Here is a 15,905-nt window from a genome sequence, read left to right as displayed (position 1 = left end):
AATGGTAGGGAATTTTTCCTAAATGTTTTCTATTTTTAATAACTTCTTCAGAATTTGAACTAATAAAAATGATGAATGAAATTCAGAGTAATTTAAAATGCCTTGGTCTTTTGGAGCCTTATTTCTGGAAAAAAGGAGAAGCCTGTGCGGTGAGAGGATCAGATACTCTGTGGTATCGAGGCAAAGTGATGGAAGTCGTCGGTGGCATCATCAGGGTGAGTCAGACAATTCTAAGACCAAATGCTATAACGTCGAATTGGCCTTTTGAATCTAAATACATGAAAATATGATTATAACATCTTTTAAGGAGTTCAGTCCTGTAGAAAGACCAGTCAGATGCGTTACATGTTTGTTTGAAATAAGAATTTTTCTTTTTATTTTCAAATGTATTTATTAACCTGAATAACCAAAAAATGTTTCCAGGTAGGGATTTGGCCACTGGTACTTTAATGGCACCACTTATTTGTGATTGGCAGCCCTGTTTATATACATAGTGTTAAGTATAACAACTTGTTTTCCAGTATACTACATACTGGAAATTTGTTTACAAATTAGCAAATTTGTTTATGGCCCGGCTAATTTACCTTTCCAGAATACTATCTCAGTAATTGTGTTTCATGCAAAATCTTCAGAAAGAGCTGCATACTTTGAAAAAATTGTGTATATAAAAATACTATAGATACTTCCATTTACAGTGTATTTACTAAGTAAGGCAATGAAATCATGAGACATTCAGCACTTGAAAATTTTAGTGTTAGGACAGGAGGAAAAATGAAGGAGAAAGTCTTTTTCGTTTCTGCTTGCACAGGGGTTTATTATCTATTTGATGACGATACCTAACAATTACATAGCACTTCAGGTTTTTAAGGTTTTTTCACATTATGTACATTCATACTTTGTAATTTGTTTCCAGTTATTCCCATTTTACTTATAAGAAAATTGAGATTTAGGTTCAGTGATGTGCCCAAGGTCACCCTGTCAGTGGGTGGTGATGCTGGAATTTATATCCAAGCATTTTATTCCTAAATTTCTGATCTCTTGTGCTTTTTCTGCTGGACTACAAGCTTTAAATGGTTTTAATAGAACTAAAAGGTTTTCAAATTTTGAGTGAATATTTACGCATATGGATACTTATAGATTCATGTGTTTATTTGCAAATGAGTCCATTTTCACATACATTTGAATTGTTCAGATAACTGTTTTTCTTTCTTAATACAAAAGTAAACTGAAATTCAATTTTCATTAAGTTGTCGTAATTCATGAACTTTACATATATGGAGTTCATGGTAGTGAACTTCATTTTTTTCATGCTACTATCTCTGTTTTTTAAATTTATTTAAAAGTATTTTGATATTTTATTACTTTGATATTTATTATTCATTTTTTATTTTTTCCAGTAGTCATTTTACATTTAAATGTAATTTACACGTTTTTAATTCCTTCACCTAATATCTTTCCAAGTTTATCTACTGATCTACATTAAGAAATAAACATTACATGATACCATACTCACCCCAGCTGTCTTTAGTGTACTCATATTCTTTATTCAATTCTATTTTATTTTTTAAAATGCTGATTGCCAAGTCAACTCAATTAAACAGTGATATGTTAATTTCATAAGTTGGGGACAAAAAAACACACGTACTGACATTTCTTATTCTTGCTACAACTTAAAAGTTGAATTATCAAAATTAAATAAAACATTTCAAAAATGGGTTGTTGAGGACTTCTTGTTTCTGGTTCCACATGTAAGGAGCTTAGAAATCACCACACCATCCTAACAATAAGTAAAAAACTGAACAGACTGAAAAAGTCAGCAACTCTTCTTGGATTCATAAGAGACAGAGTACACCAAGACAAGACACTGCCCCAAAGATTAAAGAGTCAGGTGAATATAGGGAGTCATAGCTTATGGGAGCAGAGACTCATGACCAGAACTACAGTTGTGGAATTGCTGGAGGCTCAGTGTGGACAACTCTGAGAGTTAAAAACTCCAGGGGGACCTGATCATAGGAAGGCCCTTCACATTTCTGTGAGATTTACCTCCAGGAGTTCTACCTGGTTCTCACAGTAAATATCAGAGATGCTTCTGGCAGGGGAAGGGGTAAAGGAACTATTTTGAAATATGCCAGAGCATTCTGTGTTTCGTAACAACTCGTTCACCACAGCCTAAGCAGTCAGGATATTATCAGAGCCTGACTGACCTGGGTGAGAGGAAATTACCCAGTTCTAGTTAACTCTAGCCTTTCACATGGGAAAAAGGAAATACCCAACTCTAGCCCATTCTGTTCATCCTCTCCCACCTAACGGAGGAGAATAAAAAACTGAGAAACACTTGTGAAGTTCACAGTCCAGAGGCATAGGCTCACTAAAAGACTGAGACCTGAGAGGGGGCGGAGCAAAATGGGGGGTGAGCTGACCCGGGATTCTCTCCCCTCCAAAATACAACAAAAGTTTGGAAGAACTGAACTTCAGAGAATAAACATAATGCCAGCTCGTTAGAGACCTACAATACCAAGAAGGCGGAGATCATAAATCCTACTGACAGCCTTGGAGGCACTGGAACGGTAGGAGAGAACATCGCTCCCTCCCCTAGAGTCTGCGATCGCTGCGGCGCGCGTCGGGAAGGAGTGGGGGAGGGGCCGCACGACCGGGGGATCATCCAGGACTCCTGCCGCTGATTCAGTGGAGACCCGCTAACGGGGGGAAAGCTTCCGTCCGCAGGGACCCTATAAATCAAGGGCCTTGGGAGACCAGAGAACAGAACTGATCTGAACCCAGACCGGGTGTGTGAGTAACAGCCCCTCCCCCCCAGCAAAGCCAGTGGGCACGGCCATCTTGCCCCAAGGCGGAGAGCTCATAACACGCCGCTGTTGACCCCCATCTAGTGGCGACAGGCTGTAACTGCAACTGAATTCTACCACCATGTGAAAAAACCGCTCCTCTACCATCCAGCAATTTATAAAAGCCCCAGACCAGAAGGAAAACAATAAAAACACAGAATTAAGTCCTGAGGACTTGGAATTAGGTAAACTAAGTGATAATGAGTTCAGAGCAGCTATAATAAAAAAACTCAATGAGGTAGAGAGAAAGATAGAGAAACAAGCCGAGTTCTGGAGTTACTTCACAAAAGAGATTGAAATCATAAAGAATCAAACAGAATTACTTGAGATGAAAAACACAATGGACCAGATAAAACAGAATACGGATTCCCTGAATGCAGGTGTAGACAAGATAGAGGAGAAAATTAGCATAATCAAAGATAGACAGGCTGAATGGCACCAGACAGAGGAAGAAAGAGAACTAAGAATTAAAAAAATGAGGAAAATCTCCGAGAGATAATGAATTCAATGAGGAGTAAGAACATAAGGATCATAGGAATTCCCGAGAATATGGAAAAGGAAAATGGAGCAGAAAGTGTGCTTAACGAAATTATTGAAGAGAACTTCCCAAATCTAGGGATTGACAGAGAAATGTGTGTAGGGGAGGGTTTTAGATCTCCTAGATTTGTCGATGTAAAAAGAGCTACACCACGGCACATAGTAGTAAAGTTGGCAAAAAGGAAAGCTAAGGAAAGAATACTCGGGGAAGTAAGAAAAAAAAGAATAACCTATAAAGGAGCCCCTATCAGACTGTCAGCGGATTTCTCTACAGAAACCCTACAAGCTAGGAGAGAATGGAATAACATATTCAAAGCTTTAAAGGATAAAAATCTTCAGCCAAGAATACTCTATCCAGCAAGAATTTCCTTCAGATATGAGGGAGAAATTAAATCTTTTCCAGACAAACAAAAGTTAAGGAAATTTGTAACTAAAAGCCCTCCATTACAAGAAATTCTCAAGAAGGCTCTCATACCTGAAAAAAGAAAAAATGGAGAAAGGGGACACAATCCACAGACTAGGGAGACCGATGGGTAGAACCAGAACAGGATAGCAAATACTCAACTATAGCATTAGGGTAAAGGTAAGGAAACTACCAAAACAAGGACGATCTTAGCACTCTAACTATCAATTAATAAGACGAGTTGGAATAAAAAATGAAAATAATTATTTAGGAGGGGAAGAGCAAAGGGTCTAAATCAGTATTGGTCAAGTAAGTAAGAGACCACCAGAGAATAGACTATATTATACACAAGATTCTAAATACAAACTTCAAGGTAGACACTAAAATAAAGTACAGAACAAAATCACAAATCATAAATAAGGAAAAATCTAAGAAACCCAGCATAAGAAATTGCAGTATTAAATGGGTACTCCAAAGCGAACAGGAAAATAAATGAAAGAAAACAAGATAATGAGCGACAGATTAACAGCATTAAGTCCACATGCATCAATAATCACTCTCAATGTGAACGGATTGAACTCTCCAATAAAAAGACGCAGAGTGGCAAAATGGATTAAAGAACATGATCCAACAATTTGTTGCCTCCAGGAAACACACCTCAGCCCCAAGGACAAACACAGACTCAGGGTGAAGGGGTGGAGGACAATACTTCAAGCAAATAGCAAGGAAAAAAAGGCAGGTGTTGCAATTCTCATATCAGACCAAGTGGATTTCAAAATAAGACAGGTAAAGAGAGACACAGAGGGACAATATATAATGATCAAAGGGACACTTCATCCAGAAGAAATAACGCTTATAAATATCTATGCACCCAACACAGGAGCACCAAGATTCATAAAGCAACTATTAACAGACCTAAAGGAAGATGTTAAAAACAACACAATAATAGTAGGGGACCTCAACACCCCACTCACATCAATGGACAGATCATCCAGACAGAAAATCAACAAGGAAACAGTGGAGCTAAATGAAAAACTAAAACAATTGGACTTAATAGACATATATAGATCACTTCACCCTGAAAGAGCTGAATACACATTGTTCTCAAGTGCACATGGAACATTCTCTAGGATAGACCATATGTTGGGAAACAAGGCAAGCCTCTACAAATTTAAAAAATTTGAAATAATAACAAGCATCTTCTCAGATCGTAGTGCTATAAGGCTAGAAATTAATTACAAGAAAAAAGGTGAGAAAGGCACAAATATGTGGAGACTGAACAACACACTACTGAACAAGCAATGGATCATTGAAGAAATTAAAGAAGAAATAAAAAAATACCTGGAACAAATGAAAATGATAGCATGCCATGCCGACTTATATGGGATACAGCAAAAGCTGTATTAAGAGGAAAATTCATCGCAATACAGGCACATCTTAACAAACAAGAAAAATCCCAAATAAGCAACCTTAAAGCACACCTAACTGAACTAGAGGGAAAAGAACAAATGAAGCCCAAAGTCAGCAGAAGGAGAGAAATAATAAAAATCAGAGCAGAAATAAATACTATTGAAACGAAAAAGGCAGTAGAAAGGATCAAAGAGACAAAGAGCTGGTTTTTTGAGAAGAAAAATAGAATTGACAAACCCCTAGCCATACTTACAAAGAAAAAAAGGGAGAAAGCTCAAATAAACAAAATCAGAAATGAAAGAGGAGAAATAACAACAGACTCTGCAGAAATACAACAGATTATAAGAGAATACTACAAAAAACTATATGCCAACAGAATGTATAACCTAGAGGAAATGGATAAATTCTTGGATTCCTACAATCTCCCAAAGCTCACTCAAGAAGAGGCAGACAATTTGAACAGACCAATCACAAGGAAAGAGATTGAAACAGCAATCAAAAACATCCCAAAGAATAAAACCCCAGGACCAGATGGCTTTCCTGGGGAATTCTACCAAACTTTCAGAGAGGATTTAATACCTATCCTTTTCAAGCTATTCCAAAAAATTAGGGAAGATGGAACACTTCCTAACACATTCTATGAGGCCGACATCATGCCGATACCAAAACCTGACAGGGACACCACGAAAAAAGAGAACTACAGGTCAATATCACTGATGAACATAGATGCAAAAATTCTAAACAAAATTTTGGCAATCAGAATTCAGCAATTCATTCAAAAGAATCATACATCATGATCAGGTGGGATTCATACCAGGGACACAGGGATGGTTCATCATCCGCAAATCAATCAACGTGATACACCACATCAACAAACTGAGGAATAAAAATATGATCATCTCAATAGATGCAGAGAAGGCATTTGACAAGATCCAACAGCCATTTATGATAAAAACTCTGAACAAAATGGGCATAGAAGGAAACTACCTCAACATAATAAAGGCCATATACGACAAACCCATAGCCAACATCATACTCAATGGGCAAAAACTGAACGCCATCCCCCTGAAAACAGGAACAAGACAAGGATGCCCTCTATCACCACTCTTATTTAGCATAGTACTGGAGGTCCTGGCCAGAGCAATGAGGCAAGCAAAAGGAATAAAAGGAATCCAAGTAGGGAGGGAAGAAGTGAAACTCTCACTGTTTGCAGACAACATGATCTTATATATAGAAAACCCCAAAGAATCCATTGGAAAACTGTTAGAAGTAATCAACAACTACAGCAAAGTTGCAGGGTATAAAATCAATTTGCATAAATCAGTAGCATTTCTATACTCCAGTAATGAACCAACAGAAAAAGAAATCAAGAATACAATACCATTCACAATCGCAACAAAAAGAATAAAATACCTTGGGGTAAATTTAACTAAGGAAGTGAAGGACCTATATAATGAAAATTACAAGGCCTTTCTGAGAGAAGTGGATGATGACATAAGGAGATGGAAAGACATTCTACGTACATGGGTTGGAAGAATAAACATAGTTAAAATGTCCGTTCTACCTAAAGCAATCTACAGATTCAATGCCATCCCAATCAGAATCCCAATGACATTCTTTACAGAATTAGAACAAAGAATCCTAAAATTCATATGGGGCAACAAAAGACCCTGAATTTCTAAAGCAATCCTGAGAAAAAAGAACAAAACGGGAGGCATCACAATCCCTGACTTCAAAACATACTACAAAGCTACAGTAATCAAAACAGCATGGTACTGGTACAAAAACAGGTGCACAGATCAATGGAACAGAATTGAAAGCCCAGAAATAAAACCACACATCTATGGACAGCTTATCTTTGACAAAGGAGCTGAGGGCATACAATGGAGAAAAGAAAGTCTTTTCAACAAATGGTGCTGGGAAAACTGGAAAGCCACATGTAAAAGAATGAAAATTGACCATTCTTTTTCACCATTCACCAAAATAAACTCAAAATGGATCAAAGACCCAAAGGTGAGACCTGAAACCATAAGGCTTCTGGAAGAAAACGTAGGCAGTACACTCTTTGACATCAGTATTAAAAGGATCTTTTCGGACACCATGCCTTCTCAGAGAAGGAAAACAATAGAAAGAATAAACAAATGGGACTTGATCAGATTAAAGAGCTTCTTCAAGGCAAATGAAAACAGGATTCAAACAAAAAAACAACCCACTAACTGGGAAAAAATATTTGCGAGTCATATATCTGACAAAGGCTTAATATCCATAATATATAAAGAACTCTCGCAACTCAACAACAAAACATCAAACAACCCAATCAAAAAATGGGCAGGAGACATGAACAGACATTTCTCCAAAGACGATATACTGATGGCCAATAGGCACATGAAAAGATTCTCATCATCGCTGATCATCAGGGAAATGCAAATCAAAACTACACTAAGATATCCCCTTACACCCGTTAGAATGACAAAAATATCTAAAACTAATAGCAACAAATGTTGGAGAGGTTGCAGAGAAAAAGGAACCCTCATGCACTGCTGGTGGGAATGCAGACTGGTGCAGCCACTATGGAAAACAGTATGGAGATTCCTCAAAAAATTAAAAATAGAACTACCATACGATCCAGCCATCCCACTACTGGGTATTTATCCAAAGAGCTTGAAGTCAGCAATCCCAAAAGCCCTATGCACCCCAATGTTTATTGCAGCACTGTTTACAATAGCCAAGACATGGAAGCAACCTACGTGTCCAGCAACAGATGAATGGATAAAGAAGATGTGGTACATATATACAATGGAATACTACTCAGCTGCAAAACAGAACAAAATCATTCCATTTGCAATAACATGGATGGACCTTGAGGGAATTATGTTAAGTGAAATAAGCCAGTGAGAGAAGGATAATCTGTGTGTGACTCCACTCATATGAGGAATTTAAAATTATGGACTAAGAACAGTTTAGTGGATACCAGGGGAAAGGTGGGGTGGAGGGTGAGCACAAAGAGTAAAGTGGTGCACCTACAACATGACTGACAAACGTTAATGTACAACTGAAATGTCACAAGATTGTAACCTATCATTAACTCAATAAAAAAAAAAAAGACTGAGACCTAATCATAGGAGTGTAGAACACTTGCCCTCTCCCCACACCTCACTACCACATTACTAAAGGCCTATGTATTCCAGTTGCTTTTACACAGTACATCATCTGGCTATCAAGAAAAAATTACAATCAAAACAGTATTGTATTGGTATAAAAAGAAACACATAGATCAATGAAATAGAATAGAGAGCCCAGAAATAAACCTACACCTATGTGGTCAATTAATTTAGGAGAAAGGAACCAAGAATGAATAGACACATCTGGATAGGACAGTCTTCAATAAATGGTGTTGGGAAAACTGGACAGCCACATGCAAAAGAATGAAACTGGACCACTATCTTATACCATACACAAAAATTAACTCAAACTCGATTAAAGACTTGAACATAAGACCTGAAACCATAAACTCCTAGAAGAAAACTTAGGCAGTAAGCTCCTTGACACAGGTCTTGGCAATAAGCAGAGGCAACAAAAGCAAAAATAAACAAGTAGAGCTACATTAAACTAAAAAGCTTCTACACAGCAGAGGAAACCACCAACAAAATGAAAAGGCAGCCTACTGAATTTGAGAAGTTATTTGGAAATCATATATCTGATAAGGAATTAATATCCAAAATATGTGAAGAATTCATACAACTCAATAGCCAAAAAAAATAAAAATCCAATTAAAATATGCATGGAGGAACTGAATAGACATTTTTCCAAAGAAGACATACGTATAGCCAACAGGTACATGAAAAGGTGCTCAACATCACTAATCTTTAGGGACGTGCAAATCAAAACCACAATGAGATATCAGCTCACAACTGTTAGAATGGCTATTATCAAAAAGACAAGAAATAAATGTTAACAAGGATGTGGAGAATAGGGAACCCATATGCACTGTTGATGGGCATGTAAATTGGTGCAGCCACTATGGAAAACAATGTGGTGGTTCTTCAGAAAATTAAGAATATAACTACCATATGATCCAGAACTTACACTTCCTGGGTATTTAGCTAAAGAAAACAAAAACACTAAGTTGAAAAGTTATATGCACCTCCATGTTCATTACAGCATTATTTTCAGTAGCTGAGATATAGAAGCAACTTTAAGTGTCCATAAATTGATGAATGGATAAAGAAAGTGTGTGTGTGTAATGGAATATTATTCATACATAAAAATGAATGAAATCTTGCCATTTGTGACAACATGGATAGACCTTGAGGCATTATGCTAAGTGAAATAAGTTAGACAGGAAAGACAAATACCATATGATCTTACTTATATGTGGAATCTAAAACACAATAACAGCAACAAAAATTGAGCCTCATGGATACAGAGAACAGGTTGGTTGTTGCCAGAGCAGGGGGTAGGGGGTGGGTGAAATGAGTGAAGGGGTTAAAAAGTATAAACTTGCAGATATAAAATAAATAAGTCCTGGGGTTGTAACATACAGCATAGTGACTATAATTAATACTGTATTGTATATTTGAAAGTTGCTAAGAGAGCAGTAAGTTTTTATCACAAGAAAAAAATTTTGTAGCTATGTAAGGTGATAGATGTTAACTAGACTTGTTATGATCATTTTTCAATATACACAAAAATCAAATTATTATGTTGTACACCTGAAACTAATATGGTGTTTTATTTCAGTGGTGTCTAAATTTCAAAATTAAATTTAAAAAAATTACAAGCTGTACTAAAAGGCAAAAAAACACAATTTGAAGAGACAAAGCAAGCATCAGAACCAGACATGGCAGGAATGTTGGAATTATCAGAACAGGAATTTAAAACAACTATGATTAATATGCTAAGGTCTCTAATGGATAAAGTAGATAGCATGCAAGAACAGATGAGCAACATAAGCAGAGAGAGAGAAATACTAAGAAAGAACTGAAATGAAATATAGGGATCAAAAACACGAACAGAAATGAAGAGTGCCTTTAAGAGGCTTATTAGTAGACTGCACACAGCTGAGGAAAGAATCTCTGAGCTAGAGGATATATCAATATAAACTTCTAAAATGTAAAGAGAACAAAAGCTGAATAACACAGAACCAAATACCCAAGCTCTCTGGGACAACTACAGAAGGTGTAACATATGGATAATGGGAAAACCAGAGGAGGAGAAAGAGAGAACAGTTATGACATGAATTTCCCCAAATTAATGTCAGACACCAAACCACAGATCCAGGAGCTCCAGGAACACTAAGTAGGATAAATGCAAAAAGGAAAAAAAAACCTACGTCTAGGCATATCATTTCAAATGACAAAAAAATCAAAGAAAAAATCCTGAAAGAAGCCAGAGGGGAAAAAACCCTCACTTGTAGAGGAACAAAGATGATAATTATATCCAGCTTCTCCTCAGAAACCATGAAAGCAAGAAGAGAGTGGATGGAAATATTTAAAGTCTTGAGGGGAAAAAACCCACCAGCGTAGAAATCTGTACCCCATGAAATTATCCCTCAAAACTGAAGGAGAAATAAAGACTTTCTCAGAGAAACAAAACTAGAGAATTTGTTACCAGTAGACCTGCATTAAAAGAAATTCTTTAGGAAGGAAAATAATACAGGTCAGAAACTCAGATCTATTTAAAGAAGAGAATTGAAGAAGTAATAAGTAAAGATAAAAATAAAACGTTTATTTTTCTTATTAACCTAACATAGTTTATTCAGAGTAATAATGTGTTCAATTACATATGCTTATGTATGTATCATATGTATGCTTATGTATAAATGAAATGAATGACAATAATACAAGGGATGCAAAGGAGGAATTAGGATTATTTTGTTATTGTGGGTACTCACACTACCTGTAGAGTCATGTAATGTTATTTGAAAATGGACTTAGATTAGTTGTAAATGTATATTGCAAACTGTACAGCAACCACTAAAAAAAGTTTTAAACTATAACTGATATGCTAAAAAGGGAAAATAATATAAAATGTTTAATTTAAAACATAAGAGGCAGAAAAACAGTGGAAAGCAGAAATAAGACAAAGAACAAGAGCAATGGATGGAAGACAAACAAATATGTTAGATATTAATCCAGCTGTATCAGTAATCACTTTGAAGGTCAATGGTATAAATGTACCAATGAAAAGACAAATATTGTCAGAGTGGATCAAAAAACAACAACCAACTATATGTTGTCTACAAGAAACCCATTTTAAATACAAGACACCTATAGGTTAAAAGTAAATAGACACAGAGTGCCGTCAGCAACATGGTGGTGGGCTGGTCCCTTTATCTCTCCGCTTTTGAACTACAACTAAATGGACATTCATTGACCAACAGAGGATACCCACACAGCACAAGAGGATGCCAGAGAGACCCACGCAGCTATACAACTGAAGGTGGATGGACTGGCTCCCCAGGAAGTGCTGCAGGTAGATGAGCAGTCCCCTACCCTTTACTGGCAGCCCTGTACACACACCTGAATGCTTTCCCAGTCCGCACAAGTACCCATAGTACCACCACAGCCCCAAAAGTGAGAACACACCTCGGCATGGCTTTGAGAAGAGGCAACTGCAGCCCTGGGCCTGTGCGCGAATGGTTTCCCAGCCAATGGGAGAGCTCACCCTGCTGCTGCAGTCCCAACAAGTGGCCCAGGCTTGGGCCCCGTGAAGAAGCCCCATCCACAAAGCACAGCAGGCAGCATGACCATAAGAAGAGGCAGTGGCAGATATACGTGTACCCATGAATGCTTCCCTGGCCGACGCCAGGGCCCATAGTCCTGCTGTGGCCCCACAAGTGGGAATGTGAGCCTTGAGCCTGCGTGCACTTTCCAAGCCAGTGGGAGCACCCACCATACCTGCACTACTTCCAGCAGATGAGATGGGATCAGAAACACAGCTCCTGTTTCCCCCCAGCAGTGGCAGGTGGAATCTGTGACCTGATATTACCACAAATGTGCCAGGAAAAGATTAGTTCATCAAACACCATGAGAACTCCAGTAAAAATACAGAGCAGAAGGAACATGACAGATCTCCAGAAACAAACCCTGAAGTCACAGAAATTTACAGTCTAGATGACAGAGAATTCAAAATAGCTGTCATAAACTCAGTGAGTTACCAGAAAACTCAGAAAGACAGTTCAGTGAGCTCAGGAATAAAATTAATGAGAAGAAGAAATACTTCACCAAAGAGATTGAAACTATTTAAAAAGCCAAGCAGACATTCTAGATATGAAGAACATAGTTAATGAGATAAAAAATAATCTAGAATCCTTAAAAAATAGAGCTGACATTATGGAGGAAAGATTGAATGATTTAGAGGATAGGAATGCATCAGGTGAAAGAGGAGAGGGAACTAAGATTTTTAAAAATGAAAGAGTTCTTTGAGAAATATTCAACTCAATTAGGAAAAGCTACATGGTGATTCTAGGTATTCCAGAGAGAGAAGGGAGCAGAGAGCTTATTCAAAGAAATAATAGCTGAGAACTTCCCAAACCTTGGAAAGAGACTGGACTTACAATACATGAAGTCAATAGAACTCCTAATTACATCAATGCTAAAAGACCTTCTCCAAGGCATATAATAGTAAAACTGTCAAAAGTCAACCACAAAGAAAAAATACTTAGGGCAGCAGGGCTTAAGAAAATAACCTACAAAGAAACCCCCATCAGGCTTTCAGCAGATTTCTTGGCAGAAACTTTACAGGCTAAGAGAGAATAGAATGATATAGTCAAAATACTGAAAGACAGAAACTATCAGCTAAGAGTACTCTATCCAGCGAAACTATGCTTCAGATATGATGGTGAAATAAAAGTTTGCTCAGATAAACAAAGCTGAGAGAGTTCATCACCACTAGACACCCCCATACAAGAAGTGATAAAGGATGCTCTCATACCTGAAACAAAAAGGCAAAGATTTACAAAGCTTTGAGCAAGGAGATAAATAGACAAAATCAGAAAACTTTAGCTCTCTTTCAGAATAGGGCAGCAAATACTTAATTACAACTTAAAAAATAAAGGAAAGGAAAGCATCAAAACTTAGTCATAAACTTACAACACAAAACAGAATAATGTGTGAAAACAATAAACTCAGAAGAGGAAGCGAAAAGGGATGGAACCTGCTTAGGCTGATGAAGATAAGAGGTTATCAGAAAATTGACTATCTCATCTATGAGATCTTTTATACAAACCTCATGGTAACCACTAAACACAAGATCAGAGCAGAGCCACAATTTATAAAAACAGAGAAAACTGAGAAAACCTATACAGAAAACTACCAAACTGCAATGGCAGTCAAGAATACAAAGGAAGAGAAACAATGGAAATATAGAGCAACCAGAAAACAAGAGATAAAATGGCAGTATTAAACCCTCATATATCAATAATCACTCTAAATGTAAGTGGATTGAATTCTCTAATCAAAAGACACAGACTAGCTGGATCGATTAGAAAACAAGACCCAACAACATGCTACCTCCAGAAAACATATCTAAGCTCTAGAGACAAACACAGGTTCAGAGTGAAGGGATGGAAGATGATACTCCAAGCAAATAACAAGGAAAAGAAAGCAAGTGTCACAATACTTATATCAGACATGGCAGACTTGAAGATAAAAAAGACAATGAGAGACAAAGAGGAGCAGTATATAACGACAACAGAGACTTTCTACCAAGAGGACATAACACTTGCGGAGCACCAGAAGTATATAAAGCAACTATTAACAGACCTAAAGCAAAAAATTAGCAGCAACACAATAATAGTAGGGGATCTCAACACCCCACTTGCATCAATGGATAGATCATCCAGACAAAAAGTCAACAAGGAAATAGTGGATTTAAATGAAAAACTCAATCAGATAGACTTAATAGATATGTATAGAGCATTCCATCCAAAACGACAGAATACACATTCTTCTCAAATGCACATGGAACATTCTCAAAGATAGATCACATTTTGGGAAACAAAGCAAGCCTCAATAAACTTAAGAAAAATTGAAATCATATCAAGCATCTTTTCCGATCACAATGCTGTGAAACTAGAAATCAGCTACAAGCAAAAAGCTGGGAAAGTCACAAATATGTGGAGACTGAAGAACAGTTGGATCAATGAAGAAATCAAAGGAGAAATTAAAAAATACCTGGAGACAAATGAAAATGAAAATAAAACATACCAACTCTTGTGGGATGCAGCAAAAGCAGTTAGAGAAATTCATAGCAATACAGACCAACCTCAACAAACAAGTAATCTTAAACTACACCTAACAGAACTGGAAAAAGAAGAACAAAGCCCAAAGTCAGCAGAACCTAAATAAATGAAACAGAGACTAAAAAAAAAAAACAAAGGATCAGTGAAACTGAGAACTGGTTCTTTGAGAAGATAACAAAATTGACAAGCCCTTATTCAGACTCACTAAGAAAAAAAGAAGGCTCAAATAAATAAATGTAAGAGGAGAAATTACAATGGACACCACAGAAATACAAAGAATTATAAGAGAATACTAGAAAAACTATATGCCCACAAATTGGATAACCTAGAAGAAATGGATAACTTCTTAGACTGATACAACCTCCCAAAACTGAATCCAGAAGAAATAGAGAATCTGAATAGACCAATCACAAGTAAAGAAATTGAAACAGTAATCAAAAACATCCCAAAAAACAAAAGCCCAGGACCAGATGGCTTCTCTGGAGAATTACACGAAACATCCAAAGAAGATTTAATACCTATCCTTCTCAAACTATTCCAAAAAATTGAAGATGATGGAATGCTTCCTAATTCATTCTACAAGGCCAACATTACTCTGATACCAAAACCAGACAAGGACAGCATAAGATGAAAATTACAGGCCAGTATCACTGATGATCATAGATGCAAAAATCCTGAACAAAATATTAGCAAATTGAATACTGCAATACCTTAAAAGGATTATACACTGTGATCAAGTGGGATTTATACCAGAGACACAGGGATGGTTCAGCATCCACAAATCACTCAGTATGATACACCATGTTAACAAAATGAGGAATAAAAAGCACATGATCACCTCAATAGATGCAGAGAAAACATTTGACAAGATCCAACATCCATTTATGATAAAAACTCTCAATAAAATGGGTATAGAAGGAAAGTACCTCAACATAATAAAGGCCATATACAACAAACCCACAGCCAACACCATACTTAATGGTGAAAAGCTGAAATCCGTCTCTCTGAGAACAAGAACAAGACAAGGATGCCCACTCTCACCTCTCTCATTCAACGTTGTACTGGAGGTTTTGGCCAGAGAAGTAGGCCAAAGCAAAAGAAATAAAAGGAATCCAAATGGAAAGGAAGCTCTCACTGTTTACAGATGACATGATTCTATGTATAGAAAACCCTAAAGAATCCATCAGAAATCTATTAGAAATAATCAACAACTACAGCAAAGTTGCAGGGTACAAAATGAACGTAGAAAAATCGGTTACATTTCTATATACTAACAACAAACTAGCAGAGAAGTCAAGAATACAGTCCTATTTACAGTTGCAACAAAAAGAATAAAATATCTAGGAATAAATTTAGCTGAGGTGGTGAAAGACCTATACAATGAAAACTATAAGACGTTATTGAAAGAAATCAAAGGAGACATAAAGAAATGGAAAGATATTCCATGTTCATTGATTGGAAGAATAAA

General features: G+C 36.9%; 1 protein-coding gene across 1 annotated transcript in view; it reads left to right on the top strand.

Moving 5' to 3' along the window:
* Positions 1-15,905, top strand: part of RNF17 (ring finger protein 17) — a 155,194-nt gene that overhangs the window by 115,466 nt on the left and 23,823 nt on the right. Inside the window, exon 26 of the mRNA XM_046665064.1 lies at positions 52-215. Coding sequence (XP_046521020.1) covers positions 52-215 — 164 coding nt within the window. The remainder of the gene's footprint in view (positions 1-51; positions 216-15,905) is intronic.

Source organism: Equus quagga, chromosome 6, assembly GCF_021613505.1.
Source record: "Equus quagga isolate Etosha38 chromosome 6, UCLA_HA_Equagga_1.0, whole genome shotgun sequence".
Lineage (NCBI taxonomy): Eukaryota > Metazoa > Chordata > Mammalia > Perissodactyla > Equidae > Equus > Equus quagga.
This window is presented reverse-complemented; position numbering and strand designations above follow the sequence as displayed.